Source organism: Podospora bellae-mahoneyi, chromosome 2 (assembly GCF_035222275.1).
Source record: "Podospora bellae-mahoneyi strain CBS 112042 chromosome 2, whole genome shotgun sequence".
In the NCBI taxonomy this organism is placed as follows: Eukaryota; Fungi; Ascomycota; class Sordariomycetes; order Sordariales; family Podosporaceae; genus Podospora; species Podospora bellae-mahoneyi.
The window spans coordinates 2,924,442-2,948,184 of NC_085881.1; the positions used below are offsets into that span (position 1 = coordinate 2,924,442).

The following is a 23,743-nucleotide window of genomic DNA, read 5'->3' on the forward strand; positions in this document are numbered from 1 at the left end:
TAGCTGAAGAATAAGTTAAGGTAGTTGTTGCGTTGGAGTCAACTGAATGGTTCGATGAAGATGAATGATGATGGCAGAGACGAGCGGTCGTGCTTTAATAGTCTTCTTTGCTGTAATCTCTGATTCATTTACAATATAGTTGAAGTGAGTTAAATCATGCTGTCCAACTGATAGCTACCTATGTTTATTCGAATATTCGCCTTGTCTTCTAAGTATATGGAGCCAGAACCATTCCATTGTGCTACCAGACAGAGCCGCCTTTGTTCTCTCACCGGAATTTACTGGCGGCAGTTACCACATCCGTTGGGACCTGCATGTGGTCCACCGAGATACTATCTCGGAATATTGCTTCAGCGAATACCTGCCAACCTGGTGCGTAATGAATGTGCGGCATGCATCAGGAAGATGGTCGAAGAAGATTAATATCAAACGGTTGGTCCGAAAGATCGTTCAAACCTTATATAGAAAACTATCTAGTATAGTTTTGGTAGTATTCCTGTTTACATTGTCTGCAGCATTACATGTACTTTGGAATCTTTGTCTGAACACCCTCCACAACAAAGGGCCATAGCCAAAGTTGTCTTTCTTTCATACTTGGAGGGTGACAACAATGAAATGTCAGCCAAGGCGGGTAGATAGAGCAGGATTTGTATCCCACATGGGTAGGAAGATACATCAATGGAGAGCTGATAGCGAGTTATCACCTACAACCAGCCCTGGGCGATCGGTGGCAGGTGTGATCCCGAAACAGTTAAGCCAGATGGCCACCATTAGTATCGAGTCTCAAAAACTTCCAAGACTCTTATCAACCTTATGTGACTATCACCATCAGCAGCCTTTTTTGTTTGGTGTAGAGACAACTTTCATAGCAACATCACCTATGGCGGTGGAAATAAGCCCATGGGTGTTTTCGTAAATGACTGGGCGATCGTCTTTTTACAGCTCGGCGTGGAAAAAGATGGTATGGCCTTGATGAACTACCGTATGCTGCCGGGACTTTGTGCACCCGCACGTTTTGTGCAATTGGAGATGTATGAGGAGTGGGGGGTGCGCCACCTGCCTGTAATACAGTTGCACCTTCCAGGTTCACCTCATATCTAAGCTTGAAAGTGGAAGGCACAACTGCAGATTCCGCGATGAGAAAGTGCATTGCAGATGTTCGGCGGAAGGAGCCGCCGGCATGGACGCTCTTTGCAACTTCCCAACCGAAACTCGACTGACAGATTTGAGCAAGTGAAAAGGAAGGGACGACAAGGAATAGTCCCAATGCGGGTTTTATACTTGCCATCAATGCTCATCTGAATCAGTATCTTCTCAACAACCACCCGACACAGATAAGGGAAACTGTTGTTCAGTGGTTCCTGTCGAAAGTGAGAAGCAACCGAGCAACCAAGAGGCCAGCACGATTCGTATACCCGCCTGGGCATAGCTCCACAGGCTTCCTGGAAGGATGCGAGCAGACCGGGGTTTGAGAATAATCGGGAAATCCGCGCCGATAGACGAGCTGCAGGCTGAACAGGGGTCGGGGGGTTGCCAAGAGGGCCACAAGGTGGCATACTACAGCCAAGCTGGGGGTACATGAGGCACATCGATGCAGTGGTTGCAGCATAACTGTGGTGGTGGCGATGTTGCCGGTTGATGTCTCCCAAGCACTTCCCATCGCGATGTCAACATCCCCAACTTTGAACACCAAACTAGATGAAACTTGTTCCCCGCCCGCCATCGAAGATTCTGACCCGTTGCGCTACGAGCTTGGCAATGCCTGGCTAGGTCATAGTGTATGCAGGGGTCAAGGCGTCTAGTCCTAACCGGATCATCACCGCGCAAGAATTCAAGGAGGAGACAAATACATACAGCTGGACTGCAAGCCCGTTCGGGGATTTCTTTCTCTGTCTCTCGACTTACGACTTTGCCCCTTTCAACAGTCCAGAATCGCCATCTTGACAACCTCCACCATCATGCGAGCCCCTGATTCCACCACCACCTTGTGGTTCATACTCCTGTCAACCTTTGCTGTTGCCCAGGACACCACCGCCCTCCCAACACTGACAGGCCTGCCAACTTTGGCACCGAGCGACCTTTGCGTGGAGAACTTTTACCTATTACATACCTCGTATCCCACCCAACCAGCCGCCATCGCCGAGATCGTCAGTTCCAACTCGCTTGGCCATGACCACGTCTTCGTGACAGGCGATCCCAAACTCCAACCAACAAACGCTCACTCTGACAGGAGAGTCGTCTGCTCGGCCGTCGTCGCCTTCCCGACCAAGATAGCCGGTGCCATTCCACAAAGGTCCACGAGTATACTGCAAGAGTTTGCCATCTGGCAAAAGAATGTGAGCTCGTGGGTCGATGCAAGCAAGGAGTTGGTCAAGGCCTTTGCCACGAGCTGCTCCGGCGAGGGAGCGACGGGTGTTGCTGGGAACGCGCTTCTGATGGTGGCTACCGATGTTGACGCATGCCTCACGGCTGCTGCAGTTGGTCTTGGGCCGACTGATGGGTCGAATGGCGTGGGTGGTCCGGCATCAACGACGAGTACAGCGGGTGGACCTAGAGAGACTGGAGCTGCTGCCGTCGGTGCTTTGATGGGGATGGGAGTTGGATTGATGGGTATACTTTGACGGTTCAGCATCGCAGCCAGTCTGGATCAGGACAGGTGCATGTGGAGCAGGAGCACATTGCCTCCTTGTTGCTGGGGGTCACGGGCAAGTAGCTGACATTTCTCTGTTCTCTCCATGTGTGTTAGATTCAACTACCCATTCATCCTGCCCAAACAGCATCTCTTAGCAGACACGATGACCCTGCCCTCGAATCCTCGCCCGTTCGCTGAAGTTCCATATCTCAAAGTCACGTTGGCCGTTCCACCTAGTGTGATGCTTCCTACTTCACCATCGATGTTCTCCAGGGTCTGTTGCACAGTGATATCTGTCGGAAAGGTTCTGTCAGCTTTATATGCCCACGCTTTTGTACCCTTGCCGTCCCCTTTACTACATTTCCACATTTCGACATTCCCACATCCCCATATATACTTTTCTCCCGAATACCTAACCCTTTCCCGCCCTTTTTTTCTCTTCACCGTTACCCATCTCACCCACACACACCCTTCCCCCAATCTCCCATCCACCTGGTCATCAAAGCAGAAATCAACTCACCCGTTCTACCCTCATCCCCCCACTGATACCCAAATCCCCCCTCAGTACACTCCATCGTCTCCCCTCTCGTCTCAGGGTTATAAACCCAATGACACTGGACCTCCCCCCTCCCACCCCCCTCCTGGTCCCCCCTCCCAAAAAACACAGACGTCGTGTCCTGATACCGCCACCCGGTGGCCGACGCTCCTCCCACAATCGTCAAGTTCCAGTAGCCATACTCTTTTTCTCTTACCGCACCAACCCCTGTCCCAACAATAAAAATAAATGCAAGGCCAAAAAGGGAGAACATCGAGGTGGTCGGTGGGTTTGTTGACTTTGCGATGACAAATTCAGGGGTAGTGGATACCAAGGGCTAGTGGAGACAAATCGTTGGAGAGAATAAAGACAACGTTAGTACGTAAAGAGATGGTACAGGATAATATACCCAAGGTCAAATCAAGCTTTCCCGAGTCCTGCAACGTTGCAATCGGTAGGGTCAATAAGAGGTAGGATGCCAGATTATGTAGGGTGTTCAGCCGGTATGCAAGTAACTACATCCGAACGTGTAACTGCAACCAAGGAGACAGAGTGAACCCAGCAGAACGACAATTCAGCCGCTGCAGCTTTCGCCTCAGCCCTAGATATCAGGCGGTTGCAGGGCGGACCAAGCATCACTCATTTGTTCAATAAGCAGTCTTGACCTTGCAATTAGTTTAGGTATCATTAGTCACAGACTAACGACGCGAACCAACTCTCGCCTCCCTCCCTACTTTGCTCCGTCGACGGCCGCCCTCTCGCCTCAGCAATCATCCCCACGAACAAGGACATTCCAATTGTCCTTGAAGAACGCCTGGCCCTTGACCCTTTGATAGGTCGATCTACCAGTGATGCATCCACCATGCAGCACAGAATTCGCGCCATCGCCAATTTGCTTCCACGTGAGCTCCTTCTCTTCCAAGTTCTATATATCTCATCGTCAGTCGACTTTCCTTCACTCACTCCCCACCCAAAGCCAAGGCGAACTCACATCGTTGCACCAATAGATAGCCGATTTCCACGAACAGCTAACTCGTCCACAATTCCCCGGCCCCGGCCCGTTCTTGGGTGAGTCAGTGTTCAAACGCCTCAAGTAACAAATCCCGTCCCAGATTTTGCTCGTTCTCGCGCCGTCGTAGTCCACCTTGCAGTTGATGGACTCGGGCTGTTCATCAGCGGTGCCGGCGGAGACGAAGCTCTTGTCATCACCGGTGGGCATGGGATCGGTAGGGATTCCGGCTTGGAAGGTCTCGTTCCAGCCGGGGTAGGCGGCTTCCATTTGGGCAATGGCCTCCTCGATCGTGCCGGTCACGGTGACGATCTCGCTGGTGGGGTCGTCAAGCTTGACGGGGAGGTCCCAGGAAACGTCGACTATGTTGTAGCCGGCAATTCCGTTCGGGGCTTCGTCGGTGGAGGGGGAGGGAGCGCTGGAGACACCCTGTTTCATTGGTAAGCTGTTGATGCTTCTTCTTCTCGGTCTTTGACGTGGGTAGGAGGCCATACCTTCAGAAAGGTGGCCAGGGTGGTGGCAGCGAAGATGGTACTGGACCACATGATGATGTCGCTTGCAGAGTCTTGGCGATGAGATTTTGGTACTTGAAGCCTCTTGGCGATGGAGAAAGAGTTCGGGAGGAGGCTAAGAGGGCCAGGAGATGTATTAATAAGTCACGAAGAGGTTGAGAGCAGCTGATGGAAATGTGGGAAGCGGCCGTAAATCCCCACTCAAGCCATGAGATCAGCGTGCGCAAACGGAGTCTGTTGCTCTTGCCCCTTCAGACGATTGACAACAGGAGCCTCTTCCCATATATGCTGAACACATATCCCGCCTGTTTCGACTGGGTTATGGCCACGGTTGAACCGCCCGCACAAAGACGGATTTGTTGCTTTGAGAACACACATTCTTGCTGTTCCCACTAACAACCGAACTGTAATAAAAAACGTTAAAATGCGATACATGAAGGACTTCTTGCTCTCAAGCTCAGGTTCAACAGACGAAACAGCAGCCGTGGCGGGACTTGACGCAGACCACTAGCCGACTTTTACACCACTTCCACAGGAGCCGCGTCGCCAACATGTTTCCGCAGACGCAAATCCAAGCCTCCCTTTGTCCAAAAGTTTCTCCACCCGTTCGGTGCCGTAGGTGGTTTCTCTTTAGGTCCGACTTTTGGTTTGAGTGTCGGCGTGGCAGGACGTGGGGGGTGGACGCCAGGCGGTTTGATGCCTATTTTGTTACAGGCACTCCAGAACCACGGCTTGTCTTTGATACCGGCGGGGACTCGTCGAAGGACCCAATGGTATAATCTTCTTGCGGTCGACAACGAAGACGACGGCAACGGACATCATGTATGTTAGACATGCTACTACAACCCTGGATCCGACATGAGGCCACTTGAGGTGGGACAGGTCTTCGTCTCCTGGATGAGGGACATGCTGTAAACAGCCTGCTTGTGGATGAAGATGGATCAGCGTGAGGCGTTGGAGTCCATGGTTCAGCACTGAGTAAGGGTACGTACAGTCACATAGCTGAGTGGAAGGTAGAATATAGTGACAACAGTAAAAATAATGATATGGCGATTCATCGATATTGACGTGGAGGCTTACAGTAGATTTGTGGCGCTCAAGATCTAGTAAGACTGTTCGCAAAAGCTTTCAGTGAACACGCATAGACATACCCCATCTTGAAGCCCACGTATCTCGTCTGCCTTGACCTCGATGCGTCTCTTGAGCTTAGCTTGGAGACTGTCAAACTGTGCCATGACCCTGTCCCAGTTCTCTTCAACTATCCTGTCAAATTTGGCTGTCTCGGAAGTGGATTCATGCCAACCCCGTAGAAGATGAATTCCAAAGATTCTATAAAAGTCTTGCAGGCCCTCTTGAGTCTCTTTCATCCATTCAGGAGCAATTCGTAGGAGATGGAGAAGCTAAAAGCACATTCGTGATTGACTGAAGGAGTCGTCGAGTATGATCTTCTGGGCCTTGCGTTCATTGAAGATGTCCTCTGCCTATAGACAGTTCATGTAGTCAGTGACAAGACATATGGTGAAGAAGAGATACACCTACCTGAACGGTGACAGATCTGTCAATTGCATCCGACAGACGGTCCCACCCTCCATACCACCTTGTTTCCAAGACGTTGTCCAACACAATTTGTAAATGACAAATGCTAGCTCTTTGAGCAATCATCTCAATCCTTTTTGATCGTAGCCTTACACCTTGATATTCGCGCCGCGAAGTGAAGACGTGGTCTTCAATAACAACAATGCAGAACAAAGAAGCCCCCTCAACGGTTGACACCCATTTCACAGCAGCTCGCGCTTCCTCAACACCCCCAGTTGAGTGTGGAAGCTTGCGGGGCAGCTTCCCACGCTCTCGTTCAAGGAGGAAAGCCCGGGGGCCAGAGCCCATTTTCCGGATGAAACGGCGATACCTGGAGCCACCATTTATGAAATGAGGTTTTACACGAATGGCTGGAGGTGTCAAGACGGTGCGAGGAGGTAAAAGGATGCCGTGGCCACTGCCCAAGAAACCTGGCGACAAATAAAGAATCCCGATACATATCGCGCTTATCTTCCTCGGACGATGGGTTAGAGAAATGTTGTCGCGATAGCAAAGAGAAAATGAATGCAACTGCGTTGAGGATGAGAGTTGGACGTCTTGAGGTGGTAACAAACCTGTCCTGATTGCTTTTCATTAATCATCACAGCAGTCTCGATTTTCAAGGCTAGAACAAAATGCAACATACCAGATTTGACCAATATTGATATCAGTTGGCTCTGCAAACTCGGGTTGGAGTACGGTTGGTCGGAACCTAATATTTGGGGGCAGGAGGACCATGTTGGAAACCCCATGTTGCCTACAGACCACCTGGCCGGTTGAAGAGAAAGCTTGTCGCCACACGGCCAAAGATACAGGAAGTACGCCTCATTGAGCTCAAAATGTGTTACCACGTAGCGAAGATCAAGGCCAGGGTGAACAAGACGCCAGAACATGGTTTGTTCCGGCAATGATTCTCGTCACCGTCCTGGCTCTTGCCTCCAGGCTGCCAGCATCACACTTGTTGGGCACTCTTCGTGTAACAATTTCCTGACCATGCCCCCCATCGAAGGGTCGAGATTTCGGCCGAAGCTCATTCTTTGCTGCGAAGCTGTTGTGCTGCCCTTGACAGGCAGAACGAATGAAGCATCGTCAAACGCCCAATGCATGCCTGAAAGAGGAGCGAAAGGCGAACCAAATACTAGGGGCCCGCTTGTTGCGCACGGGATAAAAGGTGGGTGGTTTGGGGCGGAAAGCTGTAGATAGTCCTCGAGGGTGGCACTTCCCAGGTCAGACCTAATAGCGGCGAGATGTTCCTCACTTGGTTTACTGGTGAGAATTGCCGTCCACTGTCGCAAAGAAACTATGAGCTGAGATAGTTGGGTACTACTCGGCACATGTATATCAAGCAAGTGCGACTCGGTAGCCGGAGTGTTGATGGTATTGGTTCTGGTGGGTGTTGGGGAAAACTCGCCACGCTCGATAGCTGTTGGTTTCCAAGTATCTCATTGAGTCGCTGAAGCTCAGCCAGAAGCTGCTGTGCGAGTGTTTCCTGGTCTATGATGACCTCTGCCATGGAGTTGGTCGACTTCGAAAATGTTGGGACTGGTTCGGTGGTATCCTTTGCCATGGTGAGAATCGAAGGAGCCCAAGGTTGATGAGAACTATCCGGTGAGAAGAGACGGAAATGGCTGGCCTCAGAGAATTGGGAGGGGAGCAGAACTCCCTGCTTTTTATGGTACCATGACACCAGCAAGCGCCCGGCATTGCAAGCAGACTCCAGGTTTTTGGTATGACATTGTCCTTCCCTACCGAGGTTGCATGCTGCCGAAGATAGAGTCTCAAAGGGACGGGCCGGTCATACTGGTTTTCCGTGTCTGGCTGAGTTGTGGTTGACTATCCTGATAACCAATCCAACCCTCCCTCAACAAATGCAGAATTATGTGCATCCTATACAGTGTAGAGACATGCGAATAGCTTCAAGATGTTGAATAGCCTCGCGTTGCTGCAATATTCATCAGCCTATATCTCACAAGCAGCCATCCCATTTCACCCATAACCATACAATGACGAGATGGTCAGCCAAGCAGGAACTAGTTGCCCTGTTGTTGAATATTTCCACTAGTGTGATGTTGGACTGTGATCCTTTGTCCCCACACGGTGGACGATGCTACCTTTTGGCGAACAAGGTGCCAAAGCGACACTCGTGTTGGTTGTGAAATTGGAGTGCAGAGCTAAGAACTGCGAGGTCGACTCGGCCGAAATGAGGGTACCAAAAGAGCACAAGTCGTGCTGCCACGAGAGAGGCATGTGGCGCAGCGGCACAGCGGCCCGGGGAGTAATGGCTATTGGAAGAAGGCGAACCCGGCAGTTTGGACATTCCAAATGATCAATCTACACATAAAGTACGGCGGCGTACACGACCAGCCAGCTTCTCCGAGATGAATGCCAGGAACAATGCAGGAGAGAAAGGTGGGCGAGCCGGAGCGTGGGAATCTACCCCGCACAGACTGTTCTATCCTCCTTCCTCCTTCCCCCAACGGTTGCCGATTCGCCAACCACAACACTCCGATCCCGATACACCCTGCCTGCTTGCCTGCCTGTGATGCGACAACCCCTGGTTGGGGCTCGAATGCCGTGCCAGCCAAGCGAGGGTGCCATGCAGCCCACGCAGCTAACGCACCATTAATTCCACGCTTCAATCTCGAGAATCTTCCCACACCAATTTTCTAGGTCAAAAAAGAGCAGCAAAGACAGAACACCGTCGGACTTGTCAAGGAAATCCCCCAGACCCACCCGGATCTCATCGAGAAACGCTCGGCACCATCGCCTGTTGCGCCAGAGTTTCCGGGTGGTGGAGCCGATGGGCTGACACAACCGCCGGCTTGCCATCCGGACAAGGCGCTTCGACGAGTTCGGCGATGGAGGCCAAAATAGGTCGGCGCTAGGAGCCCTGCCCGGGATGGGCTTGCGAGAAGGTAACAGCCCCGGTGCCCCGGAAATGCCAAGTTACCTTGCTTGCTGCGGTAATATCCCCAATATGCATCGCATTATAGCCACGACCTGCAGTCACATTCACACAAGATGGCCCCTTGGCAAAATGCACGAGAAGTTATAAAACATTCTAGCGGCCCTCGTTTCTCCCTCCACATGGCTCGTTTCCCGAGCGAACAAGTCTCTGGTTCCAGCTTCCGTATCCCCAGATCACCACCACCACCACCATGAAGGGCGGGATCGTTGGCGTGCTTTGCAGCGCGCTCCTCCTTGCCGTTGAGGCTGCATGCGCCCCCAACTCGGACGCCATCACAAAGGTACCTGGCTTCAAGCCAAACAAGTGGGTGGCCAGAACCTGGGAGGGAAACAACTACGCCTGCAAATGTCATCCTGGCGACTACTGCTGGCCCAAGCAAAACCACTGGGATAACCTCAACCGCACCGTTGGCGGCAACCTTCGCGTCAACCTGCCCCCAGGAGCTCCTTGCTACAACACCTTCCAAGGCCCTCTCGGAACCGTCAACACGTACGATGCCGCCAAGTGTGCTGCCGTGACCGCCGGGTTCCCCAATGAACAGTTCCAGTAAGTCATCTCTGCACACCAAGCATGAGGAGAGCATGTTGACTGACCATCTGTGACAGAATCGAGCTGCCTACCGCTGGCCTCTGGACCTACTTCACCAATGACACCTGCCGCCCTACCGCTGATCCCACAGGCAGCTGCACGCTGGGCTACTATCCTGTCCTGTACATCACAGCCAAGACCGTTGCCCACATCCAAGCAGGTATCAACTTCGCCAGAAACAACAACTTGCGCCTCGTCATTCGCAACACTGGACACGACTTCCTTGGACGCAGCGTTGGCTGGGGCTCGCTTGTTATCAACACTCACAGCTTCAAGAGCATCAGCACCACCAACAAGTGGAATGGCCCTGGCTACAACGGCCCCGCCATCACTGTGGGAGCGGGTGTGCAAGCCTTTGAGGCTCTTGCCCGCCTGAACTCGCTTTCCCCTCCTCGAATTATGGTGACGGGCGAGTGCGCTGTAAGAACTACCAATTCTTAGCGTTTGATGTTCATGGACTAACCGGTATCATTAGACTGTTGGTGTCGCCGGAGGCCTTGTGCAGGGCGGTGGCCATGGACCCTTGACCAACTTCTACGGATTCCTTGCCGACACGGCTGTTCAGTTCAAGGTCATCACGGCCGATGGCAAGATCCAAACTGCCAATGCCAACACCAACTCGGACCTGTTCTGGGCCCTCAAGGGAGGTGGTCCCGCCGCCTTTGCTGTCATCACCGAGGCTACCTACAAGACCTTTGCCGACACCCCAAGCGCCGGCATCAACCTCGATATCAACCCCGCCACCAACTCCGATCCCGCTCTTTACTGGGAGGCCGTCCGCAAGTTCCACAGCTACAGCACCCATTTTGTTGACAACGGCCTTTATGTTTACTACGAAATCGGCCCCGTCCCCAACACTCTCCACGTGCATCCTATTGTGGGCGTCAACAAGACCCTCGCCCAGCTGCAGGCTGTTGTCCAGCCCCTCTTTGATGACCTTGATGCCCTCGGTGTTGGGTATACCACCTCCAGCGAGACTTACGGCACCTTTTACGACTTGTACAACGCCATGTTTGAGATTGAAATGGCTGGCAACTCTGCCCTCACCGGTGGTTGGACCATTGGTCGCCAGGATGTTATCAACAACCACACCGCCATCATTGACGCTTTCCAGACCGTTATGAACGCTGGCTCTTTCATCGTCGGCCACATGTGGTCTGCTGGCCATGGCCTCCCTCAGAGCGAGTGGGCCAAGTCTGCCATCAACCCCCGCTTCCGCAACGTTGTTGACAAGCTTATCACCATCGTTCCTGTCTCTGGCGATGCCCCTCTCGCCGCCAAGGCCGAGGCCCAGAACCGCTTGACCAACGTTGTCGACGGCTCTCTCCGTGCCGCTGCCCCCAACGGCGCTTCCTACATCAACGAGGTATGTATTGATTTTCGGTCTCCAACCAAGCAGGCATATGCTAACATACTCACCACACAGGCCGATCCCTTCCAGCCCGACTGGCAGAACGCTTTCTGGGGTACCAACTATCAGCGCCTGCTCCAGATCAGACGTAAGTACGACCCCGAGGGAGTCTTCTATGCTGTCTCCACTCCTGGCACCGAGAGGTGGGAGCAGATTGAGACGGGCACTAGGTTGTGTGTCAAGTTGTAGTCTTTTTTCTTTTCTGTCTGAGCGAGTCTTTTGATATAAAATAATAATAGAATGGTACATACGTTTTCACCAAAAGAATAGGGAAGCTTGCTGCTGTGTGATTCTTCTAGGTCATGTGGTACGTGGAGGCCCCTTTTGTGGAGTCCAAGAGGGTATTGTTTCCAGAGCAACGGCTCCTTGAAACTATTTGTGAAATGCCTGATGCATATCGGTATGCATAATCCTTGGGTCATGGGCCCCCAGAGCAAGTCAATGGGCCTATCAGCTATCCTTAAGGTGCTCTTTACTACTTTGAACACTTATTCAATACATTCTGAGGGCTAAGGAGAATCTTTTCAGCGCCTGATGCCCATCGTTCAACGCTAGATAGTCATTACCGTTCAAATTCGTGGTCTTGGGTAGATACGTTGCAGTGTTCAGAACCTATTCCGTCTGCAACTGAACATATCCATTTACCAACAGGCATCTGTTGGTCCTTTCCCTGTAATGACCCGGTGCCTTTCCAATGCATGTATTCTTTGCTCTTGTGTCCATGTTCAGACTTTTTGCTTTGGCGAATGAGGTTGTGTCCCTGATTTTTGCGATCGGCAGGTGTATGTGTGTGTGTGTGTGTGTGTGTGTCAGCATCGAAACTCACCAACGGAGGGTTAAGCATGGGCTGTGGTTCAGGACGCAGAGAACGTGATTGAGGCACAGCAACAAAGGGAGCTAGCTAGGTCTTCAGAACGGCAGATGCCGCGCGCTGCAAGGATCATCCAGAAGCCTGTCTTTGCCGTGCGCAGGCACCAACGTGCTGAATATGCCTCTTTTCTGCAGCGAATATCACTATGGACCTGCCTGTAGCGTAGCGTGAAGCTGTTGTGTTGGGTTTGGCTGCTCGAGGTCCGATACTCGTGATGTGTTCTGCTGTTACAGACTGGGAATTGGAAAACATGAAACTTGGGATGAGCCCTATATCTGAGCGCGATCGCCTACTCCAAAAGTTTATTGCATCTTCAAGACAGTTTTGGTGGCCGAACTGCCGGAGATGAAATGTACCTTTGTGACGCTAGAATCATATCTCCACAGCAAAGATCATTTCCCATCTCCACCAGCTTGGCGAAACCTAACAAACTTCCATTTTTCGGCCCCCGGAACGGCCCATCAACACCCATACCGCCCCCCAACGCATCCTCCCATCTGACTTGGCATCCAAGGTCAAGTTTCGGCTGAAGTGGCACAGCACCACCCAAATCCAACCCGCTTTCCCAAATCTCACCCCCTTAGGCGAACCACTTTTCAACAAAAAGGTAAAGATTCTCTCTCCACGCTGTGCCACGCACCCAAACCCACACACTGGGCTGAGCATCTTATCCCCTTATCCCCCTATGGCGCGCCACGTCCGGGTATACCGCCCGTGCCGCACTCCTACACCCCCAGGCAACTCATGAGATTTATCCAATCATCATGTGCCAAAAAATACAAAAAGGGGTTAGCCAGGTTTATGGGCGTATAGCAAAGGCCCCACCACACCTACCTGAGCATTAGTAACCACGCCGCATTGGAACACTGCATAAACACATCAAGCTGGAAGACTTGACGCTGTTGGTTGTTGCTGACCATCCGGTATGCGTCGAGATGGCGAAGCAATCCTTCACAAGTCCAAAACCCCTTTGGCGCCCACATTTTCATGGTGTTCCAGTTCTGGGGGAGAAAAAGACTTAGAATCCAAAGAAAGAACGGGGTTTTTTGCCTTGTCTTACTTTCTGGATAGCGACAACTGAGATTCCGAGCGATATATTTGGAACTGGACGATGAAAAGGACGACATTCTAGAAAGTCGACGTTTACACTACCCTTCCAAGACATTGACGATAACGACTTCTTTTGTCGTGCCACTCAGCTCTTGCTGAGCGACGCCCGCCAAGATGGTCTCCCTCACCACAGAGCAGTCATTGGCGGTGCTCGAAATGCTACCGAAATGCGCTGTATGATGATACATCAACATCCAATCCTTCACTGGTCCCTTGCTAATAACCTTGCTCAAGATGGATTGCATGATGGGAGCACCCAGCACCGGCCAGGGCTCGACAGATGTTGATCTTTGCGCACCTCAACCTCTAGAGACCACCAACTGGGTGATGGGTTGCATGAAAAGCAACTGCTCAACTCCAGAAGCACTCTTTACTCAGAATGCGACCTTGCGAGCCTGCGGTGTTGAACCTAGGATGGAGAGGCAGTGGCTGCCTGTGATGACGACGTTTATGATCCTTGCCTTCATTGCCGTCGTGCTGCGGGTGGCCAACCGGCTTTACACGACCAAGACGTATTGGTGGGACGATATCTTTTTGTCGTTGTCGATGGTATGTTATGGAGAGGCTGTCAAGAGAAATGAGGTAACTGACTGTGCTCAAGGCTGGCTCCTTTGCCTACGCTTCGATTCATTACGAGGCGATAGGTCACGGTTTCGGACGAGAGTTTTGGTCTCTGTCGCCAGAGGAGATAAACTATATTATCGCTGTGAGTATTCTTGCCAAACATCGCCGTCGACTACTTCCACTTACCAGGGTTAACAGGGCGTATACGCGAGCATGCTCGTCTTCCACGCAGCTCGCATGCTGCTGCGCCACTCGCAAATCCTCTTCTTCCTTCGCATCTTCGTGGTGGGCAACTCGAGGCCAATGATCAAAGGAACCATGATAGCAAATGCTGTCCTCTCCACCGCCATCGGTCTCATCATGGCGCTCCAGTGCATGCCCGTCAGTTTCTTCTGGACGCGATGGGACTCGACGCAGGAGGGCAAGTGCCTGAACAACCTCCAGACCCTATGGATCACCTCCGTCTTCACCATGTTACTGGACGCCTGGACACTCATCCTGCCACTGCCCTACGTGGCCAAACTGCAGTTGTCGGTGAGGAAGCGATTCGGCATCTCGGTCATGCTCGCCACCGGTCTGAGCATCCTCATCTTCAGCATCCTCAAGTTCTGGTCTGGTGCCATCACAGTGGAGGAGCCCAACCCAATGTTTACCTTTGCCCAGGTGTCGATGTGGGCGTCGTTGGAGATCAACGTGGGGATTATCTGTGCTTGCTTACCGGGTATAAGACTACTATTCAGCAACTTGTTCAGGCAGACGGGTTGGTTTATGACGAGCAGTATTAGGAGGACGGAGCATATTTCGCTGTCTGGGTCTCCCGACCGGAGTGGGAAGAAGTCGTGCCCGGAGTCGCAGATTCGCATCACGACAACTATTCAGACCAAGGCCACGCATGCGTTGACTGATTCCGAGTCGCATCTGCCTCTCCATGCGGCGAGCTTGGGGACGGCGATTCATCCTGCGAGGCAAGAGCTGGGTGTGGTGGCCAATGCTTGGGCTTGAGTGGACGTCGGAGAGGGACTGTATAGATAGAATTGGAGATACCCATAGTGTCATTGAAGCAATGTTTCCGTGAAATCGCCGTGACTAAAAGGTCGATGTCATTGGCATGGTGTGAGCCTGTCATCGTCTTTCGTCACAAATCAGGTTCGCCGCAGAAGGAAGGCACGCCAGTAGTAGCTGCACCAGCAACCGTCACCATTGAACCACTGTTCCTTCCATGTGAAAAAGAGAAAATGGAACCGACTGACATGCCGACTGTTCCTCTGCAGTTGGACTAATGCGACCGTATGACTGATAACCGCCCGCCCTGCGCCGCTACGCCCATCGATCCAAGCTTGCGTCTTTGCCTGGGCTGTTGTGTTGTTACGTCTTCGGTCGGGAACACGGCGCTCAGACTGACCTGAGAGTGATGTTTGGAATAGCAAGGTCATTCATACCACCACCCTGCCCAAAGGATAGTTACAGTGGTTTTCTTGACCTTTCGACGTAGGCGACAACTAGGTGCAGCGCTACTACACCACTCAACGATGCATGGAAGCGATCTAGAGAACCGAACCGGAAAGCAATGAAAGAATACCACGATAGAGCCTTGGTGTGCTCAACCCAAAGGACACAGTCGACGTTTCAGGTTTGATATCCTTCTTGTCTACTCAGTTGCATGCTGACGCCCTCTACCGTCCATCTAGGCACCGTCCTCCTTCTCGTCGGCCTCTCTCCCCAACCAAACCCGACACTCACTCGGATGGCCTTAATCTCCCCTCCCCTCCCGAAAAACCCAACCAAACCTCCTCTCCTCCACGTGACGATGAACCCCCAAATACCACCCCCACTGGCATCCTCCTAGCCCCTCAACCCCTCCCCCATGACCTCCTCAGCTGGCCCCCCTGGCGCCGCAACCTCGCCCTCCTCATAATAGGCCTCTACTCGCTCCTCAGCGGCGGAACAACCCCCCTCCTCGCAGCAGGCTTCACCAACATCTCCCAAATCTTCTCCATCCCCCTCCACCGCATCTCCCTCACTACCGGCCTCGGTATCGGCTGTCTCCTCGCCTCCCCCACGGCGATACTCTACGGGAAACGTCCCGTTTACCTAGCTGGCTCCCTCATTTTTCTCCTGACATGTGTCTGGTGCGCGTTAAGTCCGATCTTTGAGAGTTTATTGCTTGCACGGTTTGTGCAAGGGGTGGCAATCAGTCCTGCGGAGGCGCTGCCGAGCGCGACGATCATGGAGTTGTTCTTTTTGCATGAACGAGGGGGCGGGGGGCGGGAGGATAGGGGTTTATGGGCTTTGTTTGTTTGGGGGGGGGAAGAATTGGTGCCACAAGCGGATACGTCGAAGGGAGTGGCGGGGCGAATTTGGGGTCCGTGTAGAAAGCGAGCTTTTGCAATGGTGGTAGATCTGGAGATAGAGGTGGTAAGAAGGGAACATGTTGTCATCTATACACTTCTATACACCATATTATACCGTACCTTCTAATAACACGATGACTGCTGTTGCAATGTAGCCTTGGTGAGAGCACTCAAACATGATAGTTTGCAGTTTGCGACAGCATGGAAGGATTCAAATAACCAAAATTGCTTAGCTGGACAGCGAGACATGATACTACTTCTAGGTGATCAAGGAGCTATTTTGATCACGGAGAGCGTTGACACTTACACGGCAATACTTGACGGCGGGGGGACGGAAACCACGGTAGCCGCCGCTGCCCTAGGACGGGTCCGGGCTCTGGAGCTGAACGTGCCTCAGCTGGCTGGATTATATTGACAATGTCAAAAGCTTTGCCAGAATCCTCATCAATATCGTGACAGGCACTGAGTGGCGATGATGTTTGCAGACGTAATCCTGTGTGTGGACCTTGGCCAAGACATGTCTCGGCAAAAATGGATTTTGAAGGCATCGAGATTTACAAAAAAAAAAGAAAATCCCATGTTGCATGTGTCAGGGACCGGTGGAGACGCCAAACGGTCCCTGGACCAAGGCGCTAACAGAGGTTGCGCCAAGTCAAAGGCAGAACTGTTAGTGTCAGCCATTACCCCTGTCGTTTCGACGTCACTGGACCCTTACTCTTATCGCTACCAAGAGATCCACCATCAGTGCTCCAAAGCCAATCAGACGAACCAAACGCCCGATAAGAAAGTGGAAAGTTTGGGCCGTCGCATTTGAGGGCAGTCTCTTGCAGCACCGTCCTTCACTGCGCTTGCACCTACCATTGTTTGGTGTGTTTACCTTCTTTCACACATACCCACCACCACAAAGCCACCTACCCAACGGTCGCTTCTCATTGTGTGCTTCCCAGCCGCAAATGTTCTTTCCCACAGCTCGTCTCTCACAACACGCGCTGCCCAGGCTTCTTAACCTCACGCTCCGCCAGACTGCTCAGCAAAATATACTACTCTCTTCCTTCGCCACACATATTGGTCGTATTAGAGTCTCGTTCTCTACATTCTCCCCCTTGCGCACCGCATCCGCGACCGCATCCGCGACCGCATCCGCCGAGATGGCTTCGATCCAGATTCCCACCGTGACTGCCGGCAGCGAGCGCGTCCCTTTCTCACAGCTCAAGGGTCGCATTGCGCCCCAGCTCCTCCAAAATATCGAGAAGATGGGCCTCACACACATGTCCCCAGTGCAAGAAAAGGTCCTGCAGATGTCCAGCCTCAAGAACGACTGCCTCGTACAAGCCAAGACCGGAACCGGCAAGACGATCGCTTTCCTGCTCCCCGCCCTCCAAAACATCATGACCGCCCCAGACCTGCAGCGCGAGTTCGTTGCAATCCTCGTCCTCGCTCCCACCCGCGAGCTGGCCCAGCAGATTGCCGATGAGTGTGACAAGCTCACCGGGAAGTCTTTCGAGTGCCACATTGCCGTAGGCGGCACCTCCAAGAACTCGCTCCTTCGGAGGTTCCTCAATGGCAAACCCACCATCCTCGTCGCCACCCCCGGCCGCCTCATCGACTACCTCTCCGAAGAAGAAACCAGACACAAACTCACCAAGCTCCGCTGCGTGGTCCTTGACGAGGCAGACCGCATGCTCGACCAGGGGTTTGCCCCCTCCATCAAGAGAATCTTGCAACAAATCCCCAAGAAGCAAACTGCTGGCTGGCAAGGCATGTGCTTCTCTGCTACCGTCCCAGACGAGATTCAGCAGTTCCTGCCCTTGGTCCTCGACAAGAAGCACGACCGCATTTCCACCATCGACCCCAATGAGACCCCTACCGTCGACAGAATCCCCCAATCCGCCATCCCTATCCCCTCCATCGCCGACGCCCTTCCCGTCTTGCACTCCTACCTCATGACACAAAAGAAAACCAACCCCCAGCTCAAAGCCGTCATCTTCTGCGGCACCGCCCGCCACGCCGCTTTGCTCTACCACATCTTTGGTCCCACCGGCGGCGCCGCCCCCAAAGGCCTCTCCTGCTTCCAGATGCACTCCCGTCTTTCCCAACCAGCACGTACACGAACAATCGAAGAGTTCAAGAACGCCGAATCAGGCCTCATGTTTGCATCTGATGTCATTGGACGTGGCATGGACTTCCCTGACATTGACCTAGTCATCCAGATGGGCTTCCCTCCCGAAAAAGCACAATACGTCCATCGTGTTGGGAGAACGGGAAGAGCAGGCAAGTCGGGGGAAGCAACCATGATTTTGACGCCCCAGGAGATGAGGTTTGTGAGAGCGAATAAGGACTTTCCCATCAAGGTTACTGAGCCATTGTATGTTTCTCGCCCCCATCTCCCCTTTCCCCTTTTTCTTTACTAAACACTTCTTCAAAGCAACCACCCCGACCTGCCAAAATCGGTTACCAAGATTGAGGAAGCTCTCGCCAAGGTGCCGGAGTTGACGAAATTCCAAGCTTATACCGCCTTCCTCGGCTTCAACATCACCGTGGCGAGACAGCTGGGCCTCCAGCCGCCAGAGATTGTTGGTTTGGCCAACGAGTTTGCCTATGCGATGGGGTACGAGGAGATCCCAGAGGTGGAGGCCAAGATGGTGGGCAAGATGGGGCTCAAGGGCGTGCCCGGGTTGAGGATCATGGGCAAGGGGGGAGTGAGCAGAGCTGCTCCGGTGCCGAGCGGAAGGACGGGAGGGGGGAGGGCCCAGGGTGGCCCGGGGAGGATGCAGAGGGGCAAGGTGGCTGATCCCAGGCCGCAAGGGGCGAGTGGAGGCAATAATGGGAGCAGGCTGGACGGCAACAGGAGGGGGCCGAGAGAGAGCACGGGTGCCAACGCCGAGGAGCCGAGCAGGAAACGGCCCAGGCGTGGTGCCCAGTCGTGAAGCTTGTCTTGTTACTTGTAGTCTAGACATCAAGATTAGCTGTTGCTGTACTACTCAGACACAGTGTCGCCTCAATTCTTATTGCAAACAACAACTGCCACACGATGGCACACGTCAGTAAATAAGCCAAGTTTTGCACCCATCATGCATGTCGTAAGCTTCCTTGTCCATTTCTCCACATGAGTCTGATAGGAATATGATAAAAGCTATTTGATTTGGGTTCATCTCATCATACACTGCCCTGCTCGCCATCAACTCGAATGTCCGCTTCGCGCAACCCGCAAATATGCACCCAGAGAATTCAAAGGTCCCGCCTTGTTGTAACCGTAAGCCATTGCATTGCGTTCATGAACAAAACAAAAAGAGAGAGGCGAATCCGCCCCGTCCTGTCGGCATCTGGCTCTCTCGACTCTCAGCTGAACTCGCCCAATCTTGGACCAAAGTACTCGCCGTCGGTCAAATTCAGCAGAGTACAAGTCCCTTCGGCGTCGCAACCGGTATTCAACACATCGTTTCCCCACCAGTTCACCTGGAAGCCCCACAGCTGCACTGCGAAGAAGGTTACGACACCGCTGATAGCAATGCCGCACCCAAACGCAGCAGAAGTCACATAATTGTACTGTTCACGCTTCAGTGTCAGCGACCCTGCAACTTTCAATATACCTTGGGCTCTTGGCAACATACCTTTGACCAGAAGGCCAAGTAACGCTTCTTCACAAACAACCACGAAAATGCACCCACCGGGACAGCAGGCCACATGTAGGCCAAGTTGAGCGGCGCCCAGTTCAGGGCACCGCTCATCATGACCACTGGGTGGACATTGCGGAGTATGACGCTCTTGGGCCACTTCTTGTTCAAGTACCAAAACAACATGACCGCAAGGAAGCCAAACGGGAATCCCAACAACGTCATCGAATACTGGCCACCGACACCCCAAATCTTTCGTGGACCGACCGTGCCCCAGAAGACAGCTGCCGTGAAGAACGTGTTGACGCCTGGGCAGAGGAAACGGAATGGTGCATCCGGAGTGCACACATTCTCGATGCGGGTTTGGTATTGCATAATCGCGACGCTGATCAAAGTCGAAACCAGCGTAGGGACCATCTGGGCACAAAAGGTAAACCGGGGTGGAATCTTGACGTAGTGGGCAAGCTTCAGATCACTGCTGAACGCTATAGCGTGGGCGCAGGTGACATATCCGTACGACTTGAAAAAGCACATGCCAATCGCGTTGCCCTCCATCCAGACACCACCGATGAATTCCGCAATGACGTTCAGCGTGACCTCCACACCAGTCATGCCCGCAATGATACCAATAGGGACGACGAAGACGAGACATAGGGCGATGCCGTACAACACCACAAACGGTGTCGTGTTCGTCGGCCACAAGGAGACGCCAACCATACCGACGGCGATGGCAAAGGCCAAGCACGTCATATACCACCATTGTGGGACTTCGGGGTAGGCGCGCATGAGCCGATTATGGACATCAAGAAGGTCCACATCCTCTTCGGTCGACTCTTCGCCGCGTGCATTTTTGGACCTCAACCTTCGCATGGTGAACTTGGCTCTTTGCCACAACTCATTCAGGCCGAGCTTTATCTCCAGGCGGTGGTAGAGAGCGGCATAAGTCACCGTCGCAGCGTACAAGGCGAAAAAGAACGTGTACACGACCACGTTGCTTGCAGCCAGGTAAGGAGGCGAGTATGCTTCATACTTCTTGGCGTCAAAGAGTCCATTGTCATCCACGATAGATCTGACTTTGTAAATGTGGCCGAAGTGGTCGAAAGGCCGGTTTGAGTTGATGGGGAGGTAGGCCGTGTAGTAGGTGTTGGTGTAGTAAAGGCCAATGATGACGAACATGGACAGGAATGCCCCGAAGAAGTAATTGAAGGTAGAGAAGAAGGGCACCATCAAAGGATCAAGCGCAAAGACGTTCCAGTCCAAGCTTGGCAGCGGGTTCAGCCCGAGGCCTGTCTGGCCACCCGTGATGCTGGCCAGATGAACGTTTTGTGGCGAGATCCAGGTCATCCAGCTGAAGTAAGTCAGGGCGCCGCAAAGGTAGTTGGGAAGCCAGAAGTAGGCAAACATGGCCCCGCAAAGCCAACAGAAATACTTCATTCGGGACACGGTCCAGCGAGTCTTGAACGGGCCCTCGATGGTTGTCTTCTCCAACTCCTTGTCGTGGAACGCAGAGTTGAGCGCGATGGTCACCAAAGATGTTGGCCAGACGCAGAAAGCAGGGTAGACCAGAAAACGGCGGCAGATTCCGGCCAGCCCGTACCCGATGAAGTTGGTCGAGAGGCCAATGAGGAGCTGGTAGGCAATGCTGCGGGCCCATTCCTGTCCGAAGTATTGGGGGAGAACCTGAATCCAAGCAATGTAGTTGGTATAAGGAACGCTCTTGGCGACGCTGGCCATGATGGTGATAAGCATGTGCTCCTTCTTGTTGAAAGGTCCTGGATTCAGGCTGTGACGAACGCCGAAGAGGGTGATTCCCTTGTCGGGGAGCACGCGTGCCAAGAAGGTGCCAAAGGGGTAGGCCAGCAGCTGGACGACGGTTCCGCTGATACTAACAGCCGGGAGACGAATGTCGAAGAAGGAGTTGATGGAGGAGATGCAGATAGCAAACAAGACACCTATGCCCCAGGCACGGATGGTTGATACGGGTAGCGATGGGTCATCATGGTTGTCCACGACTGCTCGCACTTCGGTATAGGGTGAATTGTTGGTCATGAGAGCAGCCTCAATCTTCATCTCTTCAATCAGATGCTCATACTTTTGGGGGTTGGCGACCAAGTCGGCCTCGTGCCCTGTCCCGGGGTCAGTGGCTGAGTGGCAGGCCAGGTAAGGTAAGGAAAGGGGCCGTCACGAACCAAGGAACTCGTCAATGTGGTTGATGATCTCGATGGGGAAATTGGGGTCGCTGGCGTGTTGCTTGTGCACCTTTTTCATCATCTGAGAGCACGCGGTCAGTACAAGCCACGGCGTGAACTGGAGAGTGGGCGTGCGACTTGCGACTTACAGCGATAGTCTTGTCCAGCGTGAAGGTGGCAGCCAGGTGCTTAGCCTCAAGGAGATCTGACTCGGTCACATCAAACTCGCGCCCCGTCTCCTTCAGGCTCGCGGGAAGCTGTTCGGAAGAGTTGGTGTCGGAGAGCTTGATCTTTTCGCCCTCAACAGTGGTAGCGAAACTGACAGGCTCCTTGGCCTCGGACATGTCGTTGGCGGCCGTCATGGCAGGCAGATACCCGACGCTGAGTAGATTGGTGGACCAGGCAAAGACGAGAAGATGAGGCTAGGTAAGGATGTCTAGGACGGAGGAGTAGTCGAAGGAGACGAGGCACAACCGTCGTCGGTACGGGGGCCGGGGTAGGTTGTGATGGCGTGTAGAGGTGAGGTGAAAAGGTGGAACTGACGGGAATGAGTGAGGTAAGGAGCTTAGAGGGGAGAGGGAGAGGGGAGAGTGGAGAGCCAGAGAGAGGATGAGGAGAGGGTTCCGTAACCGGAGTCGGCCAGAGAGACCTCGTGAGCGCCGCGGAAGGAAGCAAGAACGCAACCTAAGATGGGAAGGAAGGAAGGAAGGAAGAGAGCAGGGGAAGAAGGTGCTTGTGGCAGGAGCAAGGGAGAGCAAGAGCAAGTTGTCGCCTGGAACCTGAAGAATGTCGGAGACAGAAGGGACGAGAGGGACCTATAGGGGAATGGAAACTCACTCATATGGTCGCGTAATCTCTTTCTCTATCTCCTCGGCGTAGAGACGTAGAGATACGTATCTCTGCCGTATCTCTGCCATATTTCTGCGGTATCACGGTCGGGGCATGGATGGCGACAAACTCTAAATTAACCGGTCGTCCGATATTGCTGCCGCCGTTGCCCATTTCTCCTTTCTCTTGCGAGCGCCGGTTGAGATAGTAGATCCTCCGTGCCCCCTAAACTGTGGCCATCCGTAATCTCCATTCTAAATTCTCCAGTGTCCAAGCTAAGCTTCGGTAGCGCCCTGTCACTCCTTGAACAAGCCTTTCGGCTGTCACCGTTCCCCGCCATGTCCACAGGCCACACAGACCATCAGTCCACAGATCGCCGCCAATGCAGTTCTAACCAATTGGCATAGACGCCGTTGTGATGATGTGCGATGTGCTCCCTGCCTTGGCCTGCCTTGGCCTGCCTTACGGCCGGGAGGGAAATCCTTCCCGCGCCCCAGGTACGTGCCGTCCCCTGTTCTAGACCCCAACCCAGACTTCTCCGCTTATCCCGTCCTCCCCCTCCATCCCCCCATGCTTCAACCTTATCTCGACCTCTGCCTCTGACGGGAGTCTGGACTGTCTCCAGGGAGGTGGGCTAATTCGGAGCTTGATTGCCTGGCTCGCGACCGGCCATGCTTGATTGGCCAGACAAAGTGCCGACTGTTCCCCCCAAAAAACCCCCCACCACCTTCACGCACTTCTTCCGCACACGGGGGCCGCGACATGAGGTCATGGCAACCGTCTGCACCCAAAAAAACACCATGCTGATTCGATGCCATTGTTTAGCCCCCCCTCGCCGCGAGCGAGAATGGCCAGTTCCGCATGCGGCAGCTCCAGTGGCATGCCATCCAGGACAAAGAACACAACTGTTCTGGAATAGGGGATACGGCCACAGACAAAGGATACAACGCCCTTTGTGTTGGACCTCGAGCAAAGAAGGCCAACAT

At 53.2% G+C, this 23,743-nt stretch overlaps 9 protein-coding genes across 9 annotated transcripts; 4 read left to right on the top strand and 5 right to left on the bottom strand.

Moving 5' to 3' along the window:
• Window positions 1-1,709: 1,709 nt before the first annotated feature.
• On the bottom strand, window positions 1,710-3,441 carry QC761_207605 (uncharacterized protein; the record flags this gene model as incomplete). Its single annotated transcript, XM_062876508.1, has 2 exons — window positions 1,710-2,925; window positions 3,153-3,441. 2 exons carry the CDS (start codon window positions 3,439-3,441, stop codon window positions 2,753-2,755), a joined length of 462 nt encoding a protein of 153 aa, XP_062735104.1. The 3' UTR covers window positions 1,710-2,752.
• QC761_207600 (uncharacterized protein) lies at window positions 1,959-2,621 on the top strand (the record flags this gene model as incomplete). The annotated part of the gene is made up of 1 exon (XM_062876507.1): window positions 1,959-2,621. The coding sequence occupies one exon, from the start codon at window positions 1,959-1,961 to the stop codon at window positions 2,619-2,621; it is 663 nt and encodes a 220-aa protein (XP_062735105.1).
• A 489-nt stretch (window positions 3,442-3,930) lies between the features above and the next one.
• On the bottom strand, window positions 3,931-4,721 carry QC761_207610 (uncharacterized protein; the record flags this gene model as incomplete). The annotated part of the gene is made up of 3 exons (XM_062876509.1): window positions 3,931-4,092; window positions 4,159-4,605; window positions 4,671-4,721. The coding sequence occupies 3 exons, from the start codon at window positions 4,719-4,721 to the stop codon at window positions 3,931-3,933; spliced, it is 660 nt and encodes a 219-aa protein (XP_062735106.1).
• Window positions 4,722-5,527: 806 nt separating this feature from the next.
• QC761_207614 (uncharacterized protein) lies at window positions 5,528-7,001 on the bottom strand (the record flags this gene model as incomplete). Its single annotated transcript, XM_062876510.1, has 4 exons — window positions 5,528-5,608; window positions 5,840-6,088; window positions 6,796-6,838; window positions 6,910-7,001. The coding sequence occupies 4 exons, from the start codon at window positions 6,999-7,001 to the stop codon at window positions 5,528-5,530; spliced, it is 465 nt and encodes a 154-aa protein (XP_062735107.1).
• Window positions 7,002-8,150: 1,149 nt separating this feature from the next.
• QC761_0039640 (uncharacterized protein) lies at window positions 8,151-8,580 on the bottom strand (the record flags this gene model as incomplete). Its single annotated transcript, XM_062872342.1, has 2 exons — window positions 8,151-8,205; window positions 8,375-8,580. The coding sequence occupies 2 exons, from the start codon at window positions 8,578-8,580 to the stop codon at window positions 8,151-8,153; spliced, it is 261 nt and encodes an 86-aa protein (XP_062735108.1).
• Window positions 8,581-8,610: 30 nt separating this feature from the next.
• QC761_207620 (uncharacterized protein) lies at window positions 8,611-11,497 on the top strand. The gene is made up of 4 exons (XM_062876511.1): window positions 8,611-9,777; window positions 9,837-10,239; window positions 10,295-11,185; window positions 11,246-11,497. Exons 1-4 carry the CDS (start codon window positions 9,422-9,424, stop codon window positions 11,417-11,419), a joined length of 1,824 nt encoding a protein of 607 aa, XP_062735109.1. The 5' UTR covers window positions 8,611-9,421; the 3' UTR covers window positions 11,420-11,497.
• Window positions 11,498-12,846: 1,349 nt separating this feature from the next.
• QC761_207630 (uncharacterized protein) lies at window positions 12,847-14,966 on the top strand. Its single transcript, XM_062876512.1, has 4 exons — window positions 12,847-13,385; window positions 13,446-13,760; window positions 13,813-13,917; window positions 13,974-14,966. Exons 1-4 carry the CDS (start codon window positions 13,326-13,328, stop codon window positions 14,775-14,777), a joined length of 1,284 nt encoding a protein of 427 aa, XP_062735110.1. The 5' UTR covers window positions 12,847-13,325; the 3' UTR covers window positions 14,778-14,966.
• A 2,113-nt stretch (window positions 14,967-17,079) lies between these two features.
• QC761_207660 (uncharacterized protein) lies at window positions 17,080-19,053 on the top strand (the record flags this gene model as incomplete). The annotated part of the gene is made up of 2 exons (XM_062876513.1): window positions 17,080-18,491; window positions 18,552-19,053. The coding sequence occupies 2 exons, from the start codon at window positions 17,080-17,082 to the stop codon at window positions 19,051-19,053; spliced, it is 1,914 nt and encodes a 637-aa protein (XP_062735111.1).
• A 152-nt stretch (window positions 19,054-19,205) lies between these two features.
• QC761_207670 (uncharacterized protein) lies at window positions 19,206-23,413 on the bottom strand. Its single transcript, XM_062876514.1, is given in 5 exon segments — window positions 19,206-19,672; window positions 19,738-21,866; window positions 21,930-22,011; window positions 22,079-22,498; window positions 22,512-23,413. The coding sequence occupies 4 exon segments, from the start codon at window positions 22,289-22,291 to the stop codon at window positions 19,466-19,468; spliced, it is 2,631 nt and encodes an 876-aa protein (XP_062735112.1). The 5' UTR covers window positions 22,292-22,498; window positions 22,512-23,413; the 3' UTR covers window positions 19,206-19,465.
• Window positions 23,414-23,743: the final 330 nt, after the last annotated feature.

What these genes read in the sequence shown, in the direction of transcription:
- QC761_207620 (XM_062876511.1), top strand. Translation starts at nt 9,422, where the DNA reads ATGAAGGGCGGGATCGTTGGCGTGCTTTGCAGCGCGCTCCTCCTTGCC. An exon ending in TGGTGACGGGCGAGTGCGCT is followed by an intron (nt 10,240 to 10,294) that starts GTAAGAACTACC and finishes CGGTATCATTAG; the next exon opens with ACTGTTGGTGTCGCCGGAGG. An exon ending in GCGCTTCCTACATCAACGAG is followed by an intron (nt 11,186 to 11,245) that starts GTATGTATTGAT and finishes CTCACCACACAG; the next exon opens with GCCGATCCCTTCCAGCCCGA.
- QC761_207670 (XM_062876514.1), bottom strand. Translation starts at nt 22,291, where the DNA reads ATGACGGCCGCCAACGACATGTCCGAGGCCAAGGAGCCTGTCAGTTTC. An exon ending in CGCTGGACAAGACTATCGCT is followed by an intron (nt 22,012 to 22,078) that starts GTAAGTCGCAAG and finishes GCGTGCTCTCAG; the next exon opens with ATGATGAAAAAGGTGCACAA. An exon ending in CCACATTGACGAGTTCCTTG is followed by an intron (nt 21,867 to 21,929) that starts GTTCGTGACGGC and finishes ACCCCGGGACAG; the next exon opens with GGCACGAGGCCGACTTGGTC.
- QC761_207630 (XM_062876512.1), top strand. Translation starts at nt 13,326, where the DNA reads ATGGTCTCCCTCACCACAGAGCAGTCATTGGCGGTGCTCGAAATGCTA. An exon ending in AAATGCTACCGAAATGCGCT is followed by an intron (nt 13,386 to 13,445) that starts GTATGATGATAC and finishes ACCTTGCTCAAG; the next exon opens with ATGGATTGCATGATGGGAGC. An exon ending in AGATAAACTATATTATCGCT is followed by an intron (nt 13,918 to 13,973) that starts GTGAGTATTCTT and finishes CAGGGTTAACAG; the next exon opens with GGCGTATACGCGAGCATGCT.